At 42.0% G+C, this 19,738-nt stretch overlaps 2 protein-coding genes and 1 long non-coding RNA gene across 4 annotated transcripts in view; 2 read left to right on the forward strand and 1 right to left on the reverse strand.

Annotated features, from left to right (window-relative positions):
- Positions 1-5,029: 5,029 nt before the first annotated feature.
- LOC118262836 (uncharacterized) lies at positions 5,030-8,591 on the forward strand. The gene is made up of 3 exons (XM_035574454.2): positions 5,030-5,279; positions 6,503-6,697; positions 8,057-8,591. The coding sequence occupies exons 1-3, from the start codon at positions 5,189-5,191 to the stop codon at positions 8,230-8,232; spliced, it is 462 nt and encodes a 153-aa protein (XP_035430347.2). The 5' UTR covers positions 5,030-5,188; the 3' UTR covers positions 8,233-8,591.
- A 707-nt stretch (positions 8,592-9,298) lies between these two features.
- The window catches only part of LOC118262262 (filamin-B), an 81,839-nt gene continuing 71,399 nt past the window's right edge, over positions 9,299-19,738 (reverse strand). Inside the window, exons 44-54 of the mRNA XM_035573456.2 lie at positions 19,300-19,428; positions 18,722-18,886; positions 18,252-18,409; positions 14,901-15,083; positions 14,437-14,581; positions 13,730-13,945; positions 13,186-13,359; positions 12,287-12,459; positions 11,799-11,960; positions 11,232-11,411; positions 9,299-10,186 (exon numbers count right to left, since the gene is read on the reverse strand). Coding sequence (XP_035429349.2) covers positions 10,049-10,186; positions 11,232-11,411; positions 11,799-11,960; positions 12,287-12,459; positions 13,186-13,359; positions 13,730-13,945; positions 14,437-14,581; positions 14,901-15,083; positions 18,252-18,409; positions 18,722-18,886; positions 19,300-19,428 — 1,823 coding nt within the window. The 3' untranslated portion in view covers positions 9,299-10,048. The remainder of the gene's footprint in view (positions 10,187-11,231; positions 11,412-11,798; positions 11,961-12,286; positions 12,460-13,185; positions 13,360-13,729; positions 13,946-14,436; positions 14,582-14,900; positions 15,084-18,251; positions 18,410-18,721; positions 18,887-19,299; positions 19,429-19,738) is intronic.
- LOC126911271 (uncharacterized) lies at positions 15,352-18,265 on the forward strand. 2 transcript variants are annotated; one of them, XR_007705786.1, is made up of 3 exons: positions 15,352-15,460; positions 17,883-18,004; positions 18,126-18,265. It is a non-coding gene; the product is annotated as an uncharacterized LOC126911271 (long non-coding RNA). The 2 variants fall into 2 exon arrangements; XR_007705785.1 differs by lacking the exon at positions 15,352-15,460 and adding an exon at positions 16,310-16,551.

The following is a 19,738-nucleotide window of genomic DNA, read 5'->3' on the forward strand; positions in this document are numbered from 1 at the left end:
GAAGTTATGTTTAGATATAGATCTATAGCTTTGGATAAATCTAGGTCTATCTATCTAGATAATAAACTAGACAAACTATTGTATAATTCGATCATAATATGATCATGTTATTGGCCAGGGTTCAATGTCCTGCTCGGTCACTATCAAACCGATGTTAGAATCAAATTATATTCTATCCTTTGTCGAATCCTACATCAAACGTATGCTGCATGTAATTGTAAACTAATTCAATTAATTTTCCCATGAAGACTAGTTCACAACTTTACAATAACTGTGCCCTTGACACATATACGAATAAAAAACTATTTTAAATGCATATCTGTGAGTTAGATCGGCGCATTCGGCACTCCCATCTTAATTCTTACGAGGGTTTTATGGCACCATTGTGGAGTGTGCCATTGCATAACAGACACTCCATAAAAGTCTGTCGAGACAGATTGTGCTCGCTGAAAAGGCATTCTAATTTATGGCCCATATGACTCATTATGGTAAACTCTACGATAGACTAATAAATAAAATTGGAGTGTCTGTTTGTAATGTTGAAATAACCGCTTTTTGACTACATGCATATGAACATGTACATGTGATACAAACACCAAAAATAAGAATTTTTACCTGTAGGTATGTCTGTCTGTTTGTTTGTTTTCGCTAATCTCTGAAATGGCTGGATTGGTTTTGACGAGACTTTTATTGCTAGGTAGCTGATATACTAATTGCTTTATTGGTCACAAAGTCCGCAATTCACGCGACCAAAGCCGCAGAACTAGTAATATGTATTATAAAATGTTTCGATGATGATTTATTGTTTTACAACTATTCTGCCTGGTAAAAATTAGAGTTAATCATATTACTGAAGAAAAACCATTGAAAAATAAGAGATATTTGTTTATGAAAGATCTGATTCTGTATAAAACTACTAATGTTTCGGTTTTCATTTAATTTTGTTTACCTATACTAGGCACCTTACCTACCTACCTACCTACATTAAATCTATAGGATGTTATTTTAGTTCCGTATTGTAAATTATTTTTCCATAATCATTATACTTACTCATCAGTTTTTTCAAGGTTTAATATTATTTTCCTGCTTTTTTAGTGCACTTTTCACGCATTCATTTTGAAATAGTAGGTATGGTGAAAAAGTGTGCTGTCATTATTAATGTTTTTTTTTTATGAAATATGGAATAATGGGAAATATGGCAAACTAGCAGACATATCACCTGATGGTAAGTGATCAGCGCCGCCCATGGACACCCGCAACACCAGAGTAGTCACAGGTATTGCCGGCCTTTTAGAAAGGAATACGCTCTTTCCTTGAAGGTTTTGATAGAAAAATTATTTAGTTAGGTACTCAGAGTCGTCCTTGAATCCAATTACATATAGCATAACAAAATTAGTTGTTCCAAAATCTAGCGCACACGCATTAGTTTATTTATTGGCGAGGCGTCACATTTGACTCGTAAAATTAAACTCACTCAAAATTACATGTGTTTGTTTTATTGCATTCTTTACAACGGGGAATGATAATGGTCAATTGAGTTACTGTCAACTTAGAGCTCTAATTTCAATTTCTTGCTCCAAATTCTTTACAAAAGTCTAGAGAAGAAGGGAAGGGACAAAAGAACACATAAAGAAACTCCTTGGTAAATTAATTTCTAATATCAAACAGATATAATATCAGGAAAAGTTACAAAACATTCCAAACTAGATAGATAGCTATCCACGAGCTACAAGATAATTTGTTCATATAAATAGTTCTGATTTAGATAAAGTTTAAATCCACGTTTCTATTAATCGAATAGGTATTTATTTACTAGGGTCACGTGGGCTACATTGACGCCTACGATTGATGATTATCTACCCTAAAAATCTTCCAATTTTGTTACTTTGTGAGTGTTTGTACTTACTCTTGTTATTTTTCAGCTATAATTTATAGATGTAAAGAGGGCGTATAGAGGGCGGAGGGTACATATTTATATCGGTACCTAACACAAACATTACCAGAAACCGGCAGGTACCTTCACATCCTACCAAATATGAACATGAGGATACACATCTGTCATGTCCGTCCACCTAGGAGTGATACCGGAGCATACAAACGTCGGATCGATTGCTTCATCGATAGTTACGAGCGAGATTTATGGCCCGGTATTATTTGTGTTCCGATTCGGCGCATGCGACGGCGACGCCAGATGTCAAAAACACATCAACCGTACAGCAGCCGTTGACATGAGTATTAGATCGAGTGTCGCCTGAGTTCACGGCACCATGGCACTCGTAAATCAATTAGTAACTGACATCAGTCGGCAAAATTATTTTTTATGCCCAATTTAGTTGTCTGGTGATTGGTTTTTGCAAATGGGTCACCTAAATCTAGACACCATAAGTGGAGCGTAACGGAAGGTATAAATATTGTTATTGTTTGTTATTAATATAAAATATTAGCTTGATGACAAGCTTTGTCCATTGTCCGGACAGCTGCACGGTTACTCCTAGGTTAACAAAGAACCAGATTTTATTAACATCTAGATCTAGCTGATTTGGTGCTAGTCAAATGGTTTCAAGAGTCAAGCTTTACTTATAAGGTGAATTGAAACAAATATTTTTTTTAATCGATTTATTAAAAGTCTCCATAAACAATTTACCATAACCGCTGAATCCAGAACTTTATAAAGCTTATATTAAATTACAAAATAAAACCGACAATTCCTACCAACCATTATGATTATCATCGCACGGAAAAAGTCTGCAATATTGTAATATTATGGCAATATTGTTATATGATTTTATATGTAAATAATCCACTTGGAAAATGTTGACATTTGTACCAGTGACTAACTACTTCATCACAGTTTAACAAAGGGTACTTCGGAGGCTATAACCATTAACCGACGCTCAATCTAACACTTTTGGCCTTTTCTCGCACGGAGAAGGTTTGAGCATTAATTACCACGCTCAATGTATGTTGACGATTCAAAACTTATAATTAGAAATTATAAGCCAGATTTCCTCACGTTTTCCTTCACCGTTTATTAAAGGGGTCTAAATAATCTTAGAAAGTACATATAACTCGGAAAATGTCACATTTGTACGTGCCGTTGGTAGGTTTCTAACTCGCACCCTCTTGGATGATGAGCAGGTTTAAGACGCCTTTAAGCCTCCGGGCCACCTCAACATATGGAGCGCCTTTATATAAAACGAGTAGCGTAAACGTTAGTATACGTACGTGCCGTGTTTTGGTTTAAAAGTTTGTGTACGTTCGGTGTTAAACGTGGCCATGGGCCCTATCTGAAATGTGGCTTAAGCATTTGTCATAACGTAGAAAAGGATCGCCAGCTTATGTCTGTAGCCAATGGAGAGTACCTCCTGGTAACTAAACGGGGTGAATAGATACAGAAAAGGGGTATGGTATCGGGAAATTCTTCTAGTACTATTCAAATGTTTATTTATGTTTCCCTGCTTTGATGACCTGGTATGCTGTTGCAGCCAGATATAACTTCCCAAGAAGTACGCACCATCTAAAGAGTGGTTCGACTACTCAAAAGCTAGGTCGGTCGCTAAATTGGCTACAGAACAAGAAGTTGTTCTCATTGTTTTGACTGATGCTGGGGTACCGATGACTTCAAAGATGTTACATGGGTATTGCATAATGAGAAACTCGTCAAGTCTGATGTATAATGACCAAAATTAATTAATAAGGTCTCATTACATTTATTATAAGCATTGACAAAGTTTTATTATAATTAAGAAGTTGAATACTTACTAGTTTTTATTGAGGCCTTATTAAGACATAGGGTTCCCAATAAGGCCAAAGTGACACTTTAGTTATTTGTGTTTACAAAACTGTAATTTTTGTTTCTAAAGCTATTTTGATTCCATTATTACAAAGTTTAATAAATAAATATAAGATTTTGAAATAATCAGCGCATTGTCATTTTAAACCTACGAGCTAGGCGGTAATAAAAATAAGGTAGGCCTTATTTGGTTAGGTTACCTTACCTATAGATTTTGATTTTATTTTATTCGGTCTTGTTAGAATAATAAGATATCTGCTTTACAGTTCCAGCTGACTAGCTTGTTTCTAAATATCAAAAACGTAAAAGCCATTTACTTACCTATTTGTGGTTGATTGAGAAAAAGTTAATTAAACATAGTTTAGCGTTTAAGAACTACCTATGTAGTTCTTAATCCTTTAGAAACCATTTCGGAACATATAGATAACTGCTACTTTCAAAACCATTCATCCCACTTGAAATTTCTCCTAAGGTATCGATTCCTTGAATTTTACTCACAAACACTCATCTTATTTGGAGTACTCACTATTCCACATAATTCCTTAAAAATAGCTACTATATTTGTCTATGTTTAGCGTTTTGGAACAAGTTACCAATTAATCAGATTTTTATGCTCTTTTTAGACGTTTTATTGTATATTTTGAGCAGGTGCTGTGAAAACAGTAAATTATTGTAGTTAGTATCTGCTTCCCGTTAGTATGGCCGTCCGCGGTGCGATCTATTTCGGTCGAGGTCGTGAATCACCGTGCCCTAAAGGTATTTTTCATTATCACGGATTCAATGACGTCGCGTAGGGCCTCTAGGGAAACGGTTTTCTCGAGACCAATATGAAAAAAGGTTTCGGCATATCTTTCTATTACTTAGGTGGATTTGTTATGTTAGCAGATTTAATTTGTTTCTTAGGTCCAAATATAGAAAACTAGGACTATTAGTATGAAATATAGTATGAAAGTACCTAGGCTAATTTTCTGCAACCTACAGGCCGTCTATACGAAGCTGTTGTAGCCTTTGAAAATATCTAATCACAATAATTGAGGCCATAAAACTTATTCAGAATGGGATCAAAATCTATTCCATTTATAAATACTGAGCTTTTGAATAGGCTCTGAGTGATTTATCCTAAACTGCAGCATTTAGACCGTATGATGCACTTAATAGTAATTAAACTCGTCTATTGTGATGCTTTTGGACAATATTTCGTCAATGTGTAGGTTACTATTTATTCTCTACGAGCCGGCTACGTCTCATTCAGTGCACGCTGATTCGTGATGCCATAGAGTCCATAGACTGTTGGACATCTCCGAGAACGCGCGAAATCTATTCGAAATTTAATTTGAAAAAAGTGTCGTGAATGACAATCGAATAGTGGATAGTTTTATTTTTTTAATTGATACGATGTGGCGGACTGTGTTGGGCTTTTCATTTTTCTTTTACGCCATCGTTTCGCACGTCACTACGGCGCCGATGTATTATCAAAATCAAAACTGTGAGTAACTTTTTAATTACTACCACGATGTACTTACCCTGCTCTCTTCTTGCTACATCTTATATTTTTTATAACTTATTATTTTACTTGTTTTTGGTAACTTTCGGACTAAACGAATCAGCTAATCCGAATTCCATAAATCCTACCTAATTGATGTAAAGTGAATAACTTCGGAATAACAAATTGTTTTTTGCTTGTAAACTTAAGTGGTAGCTGGTAGATGTTTGTTGGCAATGTTTATTGGTTGTTTAAATCTAAAACTAGAAAAGCATTCTAGATATCCTATCAACTAGATACTTAGATCTCATCACGTAATTCCCCTCATTGGATACAAGTTATAAAGATAATTAGAAACAAAGTTCTCTATATGCATCTGATTAGGTAAAGATTTACAGAGTTTTATGACTAAACTAAAAAAGAGTAGACTTTATCACTATTACAAAATTTAAATGGGGCGATACCTACCTGATTATTTTCCTAAAATTAATAGCCAATCAGAATCTTAAAACTTTCGGTGAAAGTTAGAGATTTTGGACTCAAATAAATTTGCACAAATAAAGATTCAAAAGTGGGATAATAAATAAATAATTAATACCTACAGATATTATGGATTCGACAACATTAACTTTTGTGCAGCGGTGTCAACTGGTGTCTAGCGATCTCATTGTCCACTCGAGTTCAAGAATCCGAAATAATGATGAATGGTTATTTAACAGTCGTAAAATTATTTTGTTCTTGACTTCTTTGTATCACGTTCAAGTGCGGAACGAATAGGTGGCGGTCTCTATTATTCTTATCCACGTCGAATTCAGGACCAATTTACAGATGCCTGTTAAGTGATTGACCCACTATTTTATCTTTCTTCATTTGAACAATTTATTCTAATGTTTCATCTTATAACCTGGATAATACATTTACCCAAATTCTTTATTTTGACAACTTATAATTTGTCTAAATACTATAGTCAAAATAAAGATTATTTATAAGTTAAATTAACCAACAAATCACGATTTATTCACGTGTATTAATGGAGAAAATCTCTACTAATTTTTTGTCGTTGTGTCTGCCTATGCTGTTTATGATGAAGAGTCCCTCTTTGACTCGAAACTAGTAGAGCCTTTCTCAATTAGATAATGTACGTGAGTAAACTGTGATTTTTCAGTTAATTTAGTATGTCTCATTACAGTTATTATAAGAATATAGTTTATTTTTATTGTCCACAGCACGAGGTCCAAGCTATACGATATCGAATGGCCCCGGAGGTCCACACAAGCCGTACATAGAGGTCCGCAACTCGACGTACCACGGCAGCGGGCCGCGGGAGGAGGCGCGCGCCATGTGCTCCGTGCGGACGCAGGAAGTCAACGCCACCGCCAACGCCACCATCACCAGGAGGCTGCACGGAGTCGTCACTTCTCGTGAGTACTGCATTATTATTAGCCTTGATGTTCCCATTGCAGGGCAATCCTTACCTCCTTACCCCCATCTAAGTCGGTACTCCTATTGGCGTAAAGCTTTCTGCGGCCAATCCCGTGACACGTTGCGCAGCAGTCGGTTTCCCTATCACTGCGCTATCCGTTTTTTTTGAGGGGGAACATCATCCGATGACTTCTCCCGCCTTGGGTGAGGCGGGAGGGAGTGTTAGACTCTTACTGACTAAAAACCACCCCGTTCCCTCTCCTGCTTTGAGCCGGAGCCCCGGTAACCTTTTACATTGTCCGCAGCTCCGGAATCACTGCGCTATCCGTGGAGTCAAATATAAAGCGTAATGCTATGTCAAGGATAAATAAATAGATACATCATTTATATCCTAATTTTTTGCAGACTGACATAATATTTAGTTCCGCTGATACGTATTATCGGGTAGACTCAAAATGTCGGATATTTTTAATTTTTGCTGATTAGTAGTAACGGGATGACTTACTCCTCTTTATACCGAGTTGTAGAGTTGGAGCCCATTTATCAATGCATAGACTACTGGTATATAACCATGCTAATTTTAAAATAAATAGTCACGCACAATCTATCCTTCATGATAAAGTATGCGTCATATTAAAGGTTTAGGTATATTTTTCTCCGAAGTACAAAGCAAGCCATTCATCGAAGATTCGGACTATAATATAAATTGGCAGACGAACACATGATCACCTCATGTGCTAGTTGGCCATTTCATACGATCTCTTTACTGGACGAGGTCAACAGCACCTTTATAGATAAATATTGCGAACTACATACATATAAGTGGCTACCTACTATAAATGATATACCTCTAATTTTTTAATTGAAGGAACCTAGTGATTATTTCATTTGAAAACAATTTTAAGATCATATTTTTATGAATTGACTATTGTGATATTATATGGGATAACCATATACCTTTAATAGATATTAATGAGATAGTAAAGGCACAGAATACTAGTAAAGGTATTAACCTAGTATCTCATAATTTGTCTCATAAATAGGTATAGTGTGATTGAGTTAGGTATAGGCAATTCATTAGAATGTCTTTAATTGTTGCTACGCGCACTCATCTCTGGAACGGATCACTTGAAATGACAGATAAGATATGATAGATAGATAGATGGGAAAACGAGTAGAAGCTGCAAGTCAGATAGTGAGAGAAAGTGGATATGAGGTGTACATTTGCTATACCTAAATAAAAGCACTTCCTGAATTCCTTCTATCTTTCTGACATCATCGTATAGGTCATCCACCTACATAGTACTTTTTTACACGTGTACATAGCCTCCTACTTTGAACATCATATTCTTTTGCAGGAGAACTCCACAACTCGATCCAGCGTTTGGAGGTGATAATCTACGGTCAGATGCAGCAGCTATGGCAGAGTTTGGACGCGCTACGAACGCAGCTGTCTGGCAACACGCGATCCAGTAACATCATGTTCCCGCCTCGGAACACCGTGTCCTTTAGATACCAACCCCGATCACTGTGATCTTAGAGTAGCAAACCTTTGATGATATATACAGAGATGGGTACAGGGGAAAATGAACTTTGTTCTTCATTACTTTAGAAACTCATTTGTTATAAAGTTGATATGATTTATTGTTAAGACGTAATTATGTCCCATACACATTCCCTTTGCCTCTATAAATCCGATCTTATTATGTTTGTTGTGAAGAACCAAATAATCTGAAGTCAATGCACTTAGGGATATTCGCAAGGTCATCCCAAACCTAATTAGAGGATCACTAATAAAATTATAACGATTAATACGAACATGTGTTGCAAAATACCTGTGTTACTATATCCCACCAGTATGTAAAATAGAGGAGAGTTACTATTGTATCAAAGAGTATATACAATGTGATAGGGGCGAGACTTCTAACCCGTTAAGGCTGAGTTCTACACCTAATTTTATCGACAAAAGTCGGGGGTCGAATTGGTCGAATCCCCTCCCCCTAAAAGTTATGGCTATTTTAATATTTTTTTTACTTTTTTTGATATCAAAGGTTGTATGCGTCGTAGGAACGAGCAAAAAAAACAACAAACGGTAGCTAATAACCTTGGCTAACTAATTCATTACTTTTTTCATATGTTTGATAATGTTTTGGTGAGAAAAAAATCATTTGTGAATTATTTTTACCGAAAACATCACTATTTTTCAATATTTTCAATTCGGGGTTCAACCCCCATATTATAATTTTTGTCGATACAATTAGATGTAGTACTCAGCCTTAACGGGTTAGAAGTCCCACGCCTATCACATTGTATAATAGGGCTATGTATGTATAATTTCATATTCTAAGCGCCTGTTTCACCACCTCTATATTGTAAGTACCTGATAAACTTATATGACAGATAGTTCATACAAATTACGCTATTAATTCTAATTTATCTGGGACATAGCGGCTATCCAGACATTGTGAAACAGGCCCTAAGTATATAAGGTTAAGATTGATTATTGTTATTAATGGCTGCATGTTAAAGAAATAGGAATTTCCACTAACATTGCCGCATGGGATTATAGAACGGGATTATGGTGTAATTAAACAAAAACATTGTTTTTTTATAAAGTTCAATTTATTAACAATTAGTAACTGAATAATTCAGCAGCTTACGGAGCCAAGTTCACATCGGTGTGGTTGTTCGAAGTTGGCCCCGTAATAACAAATAAACAAGTACCTCGTTAGTTACAATAGTTAAGTTAAATGATGTAAAACTAAATGTCGTTATTAATAAATATTAACAAACAAATTATTATGCATTATCTCTTAAATTACATTTAGAATTTTGCATTAGAATGTATGTACTTATAAACAATACAGAGATTCGATTAGACCTATTACTTTATATTAATTAATTTATAATTTAAATATATTCGGATAATGGCGTCGTTTCTATGGATATTCGTACAACTGCAGGAAATGCTTACACTACCTTACACAAATGGACGGATTATACATTGAAGATATAATAAATAAAACCTCTACTTTCGTACGTATAGTAATAATATTTTGTTCGCTCTGATGTAATCGCAAGCACGACTCCGATTGTAATAAGATTACAACATCACACTATTTATACAGACTCAACACTAGATCAAATTTTGAAGTATTTTCTTCTTTTACAGAATATACCCATGATCGTATGAGTGTTGCGTGGAATATTTTTGACAACTTTTGATCTCGGAGAAGTAAAATAAACCTGGGAAATAAGTACTATTTACTTTTGAAAACTAAATAGTATTTATTTGGCGAAGTTTTTTCTCCTGAGTATACTGAGATTCTGTTTGTGGATTGTTAGTAAGGTCAAGCGGCTGAAGCTTGCATGTAGCGGCGGAGCTCCTCTTGCGTGTCGAAGATCATGACGGGGAACGGAGAGCCGGGCACGTGCCGGCCGGCCCATCGGACTTCCACGCGGTAGTCGCCGGGCTCGGTGGGAGAGAACTGGAAAACATTCATTATATTATTAACTAGCTTATATGCTATGCTATAGACTGCACTGTTAGTGCTGTGGCTGGGCAACTGGCTGCCGCGCAACGGGTAGCGGGTTCGATTACCGCACGGAGCAACTCTTTGTGTGATCCACAAATTGTTGTTTCGGGTCTGGGTGTCATGTGTATGTGAACTTATATGTTTGTAAACGCACCCACGACACAGGAGAAAATCCTAATGTAGAGCAACGTTTAAAAAAAGTATACCTATATAAAAAATAAATAAAAAAAGCTTATGCCAGCAGCTTCGCCTGCATTCCCGTGGGCTAAAAAGTACCTACCTAACCTATCACTCAAGTCAGTTCATACCCTGTCTGTATATCAAATATCATCAAACATTGAAATGAAACAAACTTTATCATTTTTAATAATATTAGTGTGATATACAGTGAGATAGGATTTGAAATATTTCTAATACATTTCTTTTTGTCAGCATTGCAGACATCTGCTATCTGCTGATGGCTGCCTGACAACGCCACGCTTGTATCATTTTGGTCACATGTACAAATACTACGCATATTATAACAAATGATAAGCTAATACGTACAACTCTTTGTCCGACTTATAGATCCATATCTATACCTTTTGTACGCAAGTACTGATTATTGTAATTGTAATATCAATACTAATCTCTTTTCAAACAAATGTTTGTAGAAAAGTTATTTTGTAAATAAGTAGTAGTGGTTTTATTTTAGGTAATTAACTAATTACGCATTATTTTTTAATTATTTAGAGGACAAGGTTGCTTTACTGGGACATGAGGATAAGACGGACAGTGTAAATATGTTCACACATACATATGTGTGCATTTTTTATGTCATAGGTCGGCAAACGAGCAGATGGATCATCTGATAGTAAGTACCGCCCATTTGATACTACGGGTGTTCATCACCCGTACTATCAAAGGAATTACAAGTACGAATAATTATAATCGGTAAGAATAAAAGCCCCTAAAATACAAGATTAAAAAAAATATATAATCGGTATGTAATACTAACTTTGCAGAGTATGGTGCGGTCCTTCTGGCTCTCCCGCTGCATCTCGACGCGGAAGGCGCCCTTGGGCCCGCGCACGCGCACCGTGAGCTGGCCGGCGCCCGCGCCGCGCGTGTCGCACAGGAACCGCGACTGGAACGTCGCCAGCACGCCCGGCTCCACGCCCGGACCGTACACGCGGACCTACGTAGTATTCATTTGTATTAGTTATTTCAGAATTTATTGATACCGTCATGTTAAATGGGGGCTCTATAATGCAGCCCAGCCCTGTTATGATACTAATTTTTAAATCTGAGTTCTAATCTGGGTTCATGATATTTCGTTACGAGCACTAAGTATATAAGAGTAGTTTCTCAAGATAGTTACGACTATTTGATGTCCATTCAAATCGTTAAATGTGACATTATGTAAAAATTTGATATTTAAAGGCATAGTCAAGATGTTACATAGTTACGACTATTTGATGTCCATTCAAATCGTTAAATGTGACATTATGTAAAAATTTGATATTTAAAGGCATATTGCATATTGTCCTATATTATAATATCATTATAATAGAAATTGACATACCTTGGAAGGATCGGGAGTGCCGGCGACTTTGAGCACGAACGGCGAGCCGGGCACGTGTTCCCCGGCGAACTGTATGCTGAGCATGTGCCTGCCCGCCTCGGCCGGCTTCACGTTCAGCGTGAACGTGCCGTCGCCGTGCTCGTACAGCTCGCAGTACGCCACCTACACCGAGGTGTTGTTAGGTGAGTGATAAGTGTTTATATCATTCTTTAAATTTTTACTTTAAATGGTGGAAAATAATTCATGAGTTCGAAGGGACTGACTAAACAGCCTGGTGTCGTTCCTACCAGAGCCGCTCCCTGGTAGGAACGACACCAGGCTGTTTAGTCAAAGCACAATTTTCCGTAGACCCTGCATTCTTGTCGGCCTGCTTTGACTGACCTCACATCAAGTTGTGACATAGTAAAAAACTTAACAGATGGAAGTTATAAGTAGATATTGAGGTAGACGTGAGTAGTGTCCGTGAGTATAGTATTAAGTAGTAGTACCTTGTTGGGCCCGGTGCAGTGCGCGGTGAGCTCCCCGGGCCCGGCGCGGCGCGTGTCGAGCCAGGCGCGGATGTCGCGGCCCAGCACGCCGCCCGCCAGCCCCGCGCCCGAGCACACCACGCGCGACGCGTCGCCCACCGCGCCCGCCGCCACCGACACCGTCAGCGGACAACCTGCGATACCAGGAAGAAATATGAAATTAGTGTGAATTTATACTCAGCATCGCAGCATCGTGTAGATCAATATTAGAACGTCGTCTACTCGACCCCTTACATTACAATTTACAAATTAGCCAAGTGTCTTAGAGAATCTCGGAGAATTGCGATGTAACAAAATATTGTAATATTGAGATTATAATTATGCATTAGGCTCGTCTTCTGTCACATGGAACTTTACTGGCGAAATGTTATGGTCTTATGTAGTAAGTGACAATCTTATTATTTTCGGCAGTGGTACTTGACCGCACCTTTAGCCAGACAATGAGTAATCTTTATATATATAATTCTTCTGTACGTGTGTATGTCACTGAACTACTCTTAAACAACTCGACCGATTTTGATGAAATTTTTTGTGCGTGTTCAATGTTGGATCTGAGAATGGTTTAGATTCATAATTTTGTCCGCTAGACAATGTTTTATTGATTAATTTTTCATTTATTAGCAGTTGTTGATTATGCATATGTCTTACAATGGATCGCGACTGACGGCGCTACTATTGCAGTGTCAAATACTATAATGACGTTAGATATTGTAATAACATTTGAACAATAGGTTATTATTCATCAAAAAGGTCCAGAATGTTTTAGCTTATTAAAAAAAGTTTAAAATTTGCAAATTAAAGACCTTTAGACAGGACAACGTCTGACGGGTCCGCTAGTAATAACATAATGCCATGTGTACCTTTAACAAGTCGTCCGGCCCACAGCACCCTGAGCTGATGTTCCCCGGGCCGGCGCGGAGTATACGTGGCGCGCCACAGCCCGGGCCCGGCGGCCGCCAGTGCCACCGGTATGTTGTCGCCCTCCGGGGATGTCAGGGACGCCTCCGGAGCACCCGGACCGGCTGCACTGCCGTCTGCAAGGAAGGTATAGGTTAGTTGGTAAATTCTTGTTAATCTTAATTACTTTTTACCTTAATTTTTGTTACCACAAACGTTTTTGTCAGTACAGTTGATTTTTGGTTTTAATTCGAAGTTGAAAGTATAATGAAAAAGTTCATCTGCTGGTCACTGTACAGTTTAATTATTACTTTTCGTTCATTGTTTTCGAATTACCAACTATCGATATTTTAAAGATGTTGTTATTAATTATAATAATCGATATAATAGAGTAGCGCTTTTAATTCTTTTCAAATGTAAGCAAGTGAAATAAGAAGACAGCAGATCAAATATTGTTCACCATACAGTAGGGTGTAATAAGAATCAAAGACTACTATGTCATCATACCGATGGTGAAGACGGCGGGCGTATGCGGCGCGGCGCTGGCGAGCCCGCGGCCGGCGAGCGTGACGCGGTCGGCGCTGGCGGCGGGCGCCAGCAGCGCGCGGCGCGGGGCGCCGGCCACCAGCGCGCCGTTGTACGTCAGCTCCAGCTCCGCCTCGCCGCCCGCGCCGCCGCCGCCTGCCAGCGTCACCACGGCTCGCCCTGACACTGTCTCCACGCCTGCAAGGACACGGTAATATCATTTCTCAAAATCAATCAGTAAATATCATAAATATTCTACGATCTTACAAACGACTCTTAGATATTATTATGTTTTTTTATTACCTCTCCTCCCTTACTGGTTAATACATTAGTGAGCCAATCGTCACTATAAAACACAACGCAGTTCATCCTAGGTTAATTTCTGATTAGAAAACATATCTTAACCAGACCGAATCAAGAACGAACACCACAATCAACTTATCAACCATTTAAGCTACTTTCGCGCGGTTTCACCCGCTCTGCTTAGGCCCTCATTCGGTCATAGCGTGATGTTTTATAGCCTATAGCCTTCCTCGATAAATGCACTATTCAACACAAAAAGAATTACTTCATCGGGCCGGACCAAGGATAAACACCATAATCATAATGTTCAATAAATATAAAACCATAATGTTCAATAAATATCAATCATAATTAACAAAATATGTAAATGTATAAAATGTACTCACGTTGATGTCTGCCGGCCAGTAAGCACTCGAGCGTGCCTGGCCCCGCGTTGCTAGTATCGAGCACCAGTTTAGAGGGAGCCCTCACTCGACCCGAGTTGTCCGCGCCCCATCCTCCTACTGGCACGATCGCTGATGTGTCTATCACCTGTTGATGCAAGTAAACCAACCAATAAATATCAATTTTATTATGATGACCAAAAACTTAAGAATTAATTGGTACCAAATAATAGAAAAACAAATATAATGTTCAAGTTTTGATATCTGTTGCGTTAGTTACCCAAGTGCTATCTGTGTTTTAGCATTAGTTACAACTTTATAATAAACAGAAAAGCAATGAAATTAGTCTATCTATCAAATAAGCTGGAGTGACTGTTTCAAAATAAAAAAACTTAAACAAATGAGCATTATTTGTTCACCAGTTTATATTAATTTACTAGCCAAAAATATTTAATAGTATTACTCACTTTAACAGAAAAGGGGCTGCCGGGTAGAGGTCCATTGGCGGTGAATATCCGGACCTCGTACAGGCCCACTACGAGCGGTATGTAGGCACACAACCACTCCTTGGCCGCGCCGGCCACCACGCGGCACTCTAGCAGACCTGTGTCCGTATTGTCTTCTTTCTCTTCTGATGTTAATCTTTCCACCTGCAAGGCAAAGTTATTGTTATAAGAATGCTGATCAGAAGTAAATATTTATTTAATGTGCTGTCGTGTGTTCGTTTATAAACATAGACATCTAATTCAGTCTAAAGTCGTTGTGCAAACAGTTGCGCAGTAACCGGCTAAAGTCACCACGCTGTGATATAAAAGTGAATTTGTATGTTTTTAAATGCATTTGACACAACACACTATTGAATGGTAACGTTTCGGAGAACCGAAACTTGGTAATATAATTAGTAGGTACCTGCACGGTGGGCGGCGCGTCCTCAGCGCATGCGATGGTGAAGGCGGCCTCCTTCCCGACGTGCGCGTGCGCCAGCCCCGTGCCGGCGCAGACTCATGGTGATATAATTAGTATGTAGGTACCTGTACGGTGGGCGGCGCGTCCTCAGCGCATGCGATGGTGAAGGCGGCCTCCTTCCCGACGTGCGCGTGCGCCAGCCCGTGCCGGCGCAGACTCATGGTGATATAATTAGTATGTAGGTACCTGTACGGTGGGCGGCGCGTCCTCAGCGCATGCGATGGTGAAGGCGGCCTCCTTCCCGACGTGCGCGTGCGCCAGCCCGTGCCGGCGCAGACTCATGGTGATATAATTAGTATGTAGGTACCTGTACGGTGGGCGGCGCGTCCTCAGCGCATGCGATGGTGAAGGCGGCCTCCTTCCCGACGTGCGCGTGCGCCAGCCCGTGCCGGCGCAGACTCATGGTGATATAATTAGTATGTAGGTACCTGTACGGTGGGCGGCGCGTCCTCAGCGCATGCGATGGTGAAGGCGGCCTCCTTCCCGACGTGCGCGTGCGCCAGCCCGTGCCGGCGCAGACTCATGGTGATATAATTAGTATGTAGGTACCTGTACGGTGGGCGGCGCGTCCTCAGCGCATGCGATGGTGAAGGCGGCCTCCTTCCCGACGTGCGCGTGCGCCAGCCCGTGCCGGCGCAGACTCATGGTGATATAATTAGTATGTAGGTACCTGTACGGTGGGCGGCGCGTCCTCAGCGCATGCGATGGTGAAGGCGGCCTCCTTCCCGACGTGCGCGTGCGCCAGCCCGTGCCGGCGCAGACTCATGGTGATATAATTAGTATGTAGGTACCTGTACGGTGGGCGGCGCGTCCTCAGCGCATGCGATGGTGAAGGCGGCCTCCTTCCCGACGTGCGCGTGCGCCAGCCCGTGCCGGCGCAGACTCATGGTGATATAATTAGTATGTAGGTACCTGTACGGTGGGCGGCGCGTCCTCAGCGCATGCGATGGTGAAGGCGGCCTCCTTCCCGACGTGCGCGTGCGCCAGCCCCGTGCCGGCGCAGACTCATGGTGATATAATTAGTATGTAGGTACCTGTACGGTGGGCGGCGCGTCCTCAGCGCATGCGATGGTGAAGGCGGCCTCCTTCCCGACGTGCGCGTGCGCCAGCCCCGTGCCGGCGCAGACTCATGGTGATATAATTAGTATGTAGGTACCTGTACGGTGGGCGGCGCGTCCTCAGCGCATGCGATGGTGAAGGCGGCCTCCTTCCCGACGTGCGCGTGCGCCAGCCCGTGCCGGCGCAGACTCATGGTGATATAATTAGTATGTAGGTACCTGTACGGTGGGCGGCGCGTCCTCAGCGCATGCGATGGTGAAGGCGGCCTCCTTCCCGACGTGCGCGTGCGCCAGCCCGTGCCGGCGCAGACTCATGGTGATATAATTAGTATGTAGGTACCTGTACGGTGGGCGGCGCGTCCTCAGCGCATGCGATGGTGAAGGCGGCCTCCTTCCCGACGTGCGCGTGCGCCAGCCCGTGCCGGCGCAGACTCATGGTGATATAATTAGTATGTAGGTACCTGTACGGTGGGCGGCGCGTCCTCAGCGCATGCGATGGTGAAGGCGGCCTCCTTCCCGACGTGCGCGTGCGCCAGCCCGTGCCGGCGCAGACTCATGGTGATATAATTAGTATGTAGGTACCTGTACGGTGGGCGGCGCGTCCTCAGCGCATGCGATGGTGAAGGCGGCCTCCTTCCCGACGTGCGCGTGCGCCAGCCCGTGCCGGCGCAGACTCATGGTGATATAATTAGTATGTAGGTACCTGTACGGTGGGCGGCGCGTCCTCAGCGCATGCGATGGTGAAGGCGGCCTCCTTCCCGACGTGCGCGTGCGCCAGCCCGTGCCGGCGCAGACTCATGGTGATATAATTAGTATGTAGGTACCTGTACGGTGGGCGGCGCGTCCTCAGCGCATGCGATGGTGAAGGCGGCCTCCTTCCCGACGTGCGCGTGCGCCAGCCCGTGCCGGCGCAGACTCATGGTGATATAATTAGTATGTAGGTACCTGTACGGTGGGCGGCGCGTCCTCAGCGCATGCGATGGTGAAGGCGGCCTCCTTCCCGACGTGCGCGTGCGCCAGCCCGTGCCGGCGCAGACTCATGGTGATATAATTAGTATGTAGGTACCTGTACGGTGGGCGGCGCGTCCTCAGCGCATGCGATGGTGAAGGCGGCCTCCTTCCCGACGTGCGCGTGCGCCAGCCCGTGCCGGCGCAGACTCATGGTGATATAATTAGTATGTAGGTACCTGTACGGTGGGCGGCGCGTCCTCAGCGCATGCGATGGTGAAGGCGGCCTCCTTCCCGACGTGCGCGTGCGCCAGCCCGTGCCGGCGCAGACTCATGGTGATATAATTAGTATGTAGGTACCTGTACGGTGGGCGGCGCGTCCTCAGCGCATGCGATGGTGAAGGCGGCCTCCTTCCCGACGTGCGCGTGCGCCAGCCCGTGCCGGCGCAGACTCATGGTGATATAATTAGTATGTAGGTACCTGTACGGTGGGCGGCGCGTCCTCAGCGCATGCGATGGTGAAGGCGGCCTCCTTCCCGACGTGCGCGTGCGCCAGCCCCGTGCCGGCGCAGACTCATGGTGATATAATTAGTATGTAGGTACCTGTACGGTGGGCGGCGCGTCCTCAGCGCATGCGATGGTGAAGGCGGCCTCCTTCCCGACGTGCGCGTGCGCCAGCCCGTGCCGGCGCAGACTCATGGTGATATAATTAGTATGTAGGTACCTGTACGGTGGGCGGCGCGTCCTCAGCGCATGCGATGGTGAAGGCGGCCTCCTTCCCGACGTGCGCGTGCGCCAGCCCCGTGCCGGCGCAGACTCATGGTGATATAATTAGTATGTAGGTACCTGTACGGTGGGCGGCGCGTCCTCAGCGCATGCGATGGTGAAGGCGGCCTCCTTCCCGACGTGCGCGTGCGCCAGCCCCGTGCCGGCGCAGCGCGCGCCCGCACTGCTGCGCGCGCTCAGCACGCCCAGCGACACCGGGCTGCCCGACACGTTCGCGCCTGCAAGCCGATATGTTATTGTTGTACTTTGGAAGAATAAACTAAAATTTTCAATAAAACTTTTGTTTATTGTGCGTCAGGCGTCCGTTACATTATGTTGCTGCAGCGTTACGTTATTGTAATCACAAATATGAGCAGTGTAACTACGTGCATCCGTAAACGAAGTCTAAAATTTATATAGTTTACCGTAACGACTACATTTACGAACACACGGTGCCAAATTCTAAAATAAAAAATAGTCTTGTCATAAACTATCAAGAACGTAGGGTTGATTTTAACTTCACAAATAAATAAAAGCCAGCATGTACTAACCTCCATAAGTGATGTAGATCCTATAGTGGGCGGCCATGGTGGGCCTGAGCCGCACCCTGTACGAGTGTCCATCCTCGCGAATGTCCACCGGCAGTCTGATGCGCCGCTCGCCCATCGCTTCACATATCACTTCTAGTTCCGCTACACCGGCGTCTTTTGTGTCGACTGTAATAAATAAAAAATTTAAACAGAAGTCAGTTTAGGTAGGAGCCGTATCACACTTATCACTCTTGCATGTGTCGTAAATTCGATTAACGATTATTAATTATCTAAAACTCAATACAAGTAATGTTAAAAATCAATAATAAGCTACAGTAATAGTTTGCATGGCTCAAGAATTAATAAAATTATAGCTAGTAAGAAAAGTAATAAAAGCTAGTACGCTTCTGCAAGCGACTTCGCCCGCGTTCCCAAGGGATAAAAAGGTACCCTATGTGTTCTTCCAGACCATAATCTATCTTTATCCCAACATTCAATCCGATCCCGTCAGTATTTTTTATAATATTAGTAGGATTAAATCAGTAGTTTTATATATCTTTTGGACATTTGTGCAAGAAAAACGTTCTCTATTTTCTTACCTGTGAAATTGATGGGCGTTTGTGCAATAAGATTTCCTGTGGGTAGTCCAGATATGATGGCTCTGTTGGGATCGAACGATTCGCAAGTGAACGGACTGCCAGACACAGGTTTTGACAGATGCAGCACCTCTGTAAATTATAAAAACAAGTCAAAATTAAAAATAATACTATCGATACGTGTTGATATGTTGATGTAATAGGGCCAACTGAGGTACATAGCACAGGTAGGGCCACAATCGAACAATTGAAAACATGAAATCATATATGACATCATCCTAAATCAAATTACCGACGCTATTTTGACTTGCCAGTGGTGAGGTCAATGGAATAATCATAATAAACAACAACTATTTGAGAACGTATGGTCAATAGAATTCTGAATGACATGTTTCTGGCTTTCCTCTTTCGTTTCATCTACATTCGGCACGAAAGCGTAGGC

The sequence above is a fragment of the Spodoptera frugiperda genome, chromosome 12 (assembly GCF_023101765.2).
Source record: "Spodoptera frugiperda isolate SF20-4 chromosome 12, AGI-APGP_CSIRO_Sfru_2.0, whole genome shotgun sequence".
Classification (NCBI taxonomy): Eukaryota; Metazoa; Arthropoda; class Insecta; order Lepidoptera; family Noctuidae; genus Spodoptera; species Spodoptera frugiperda.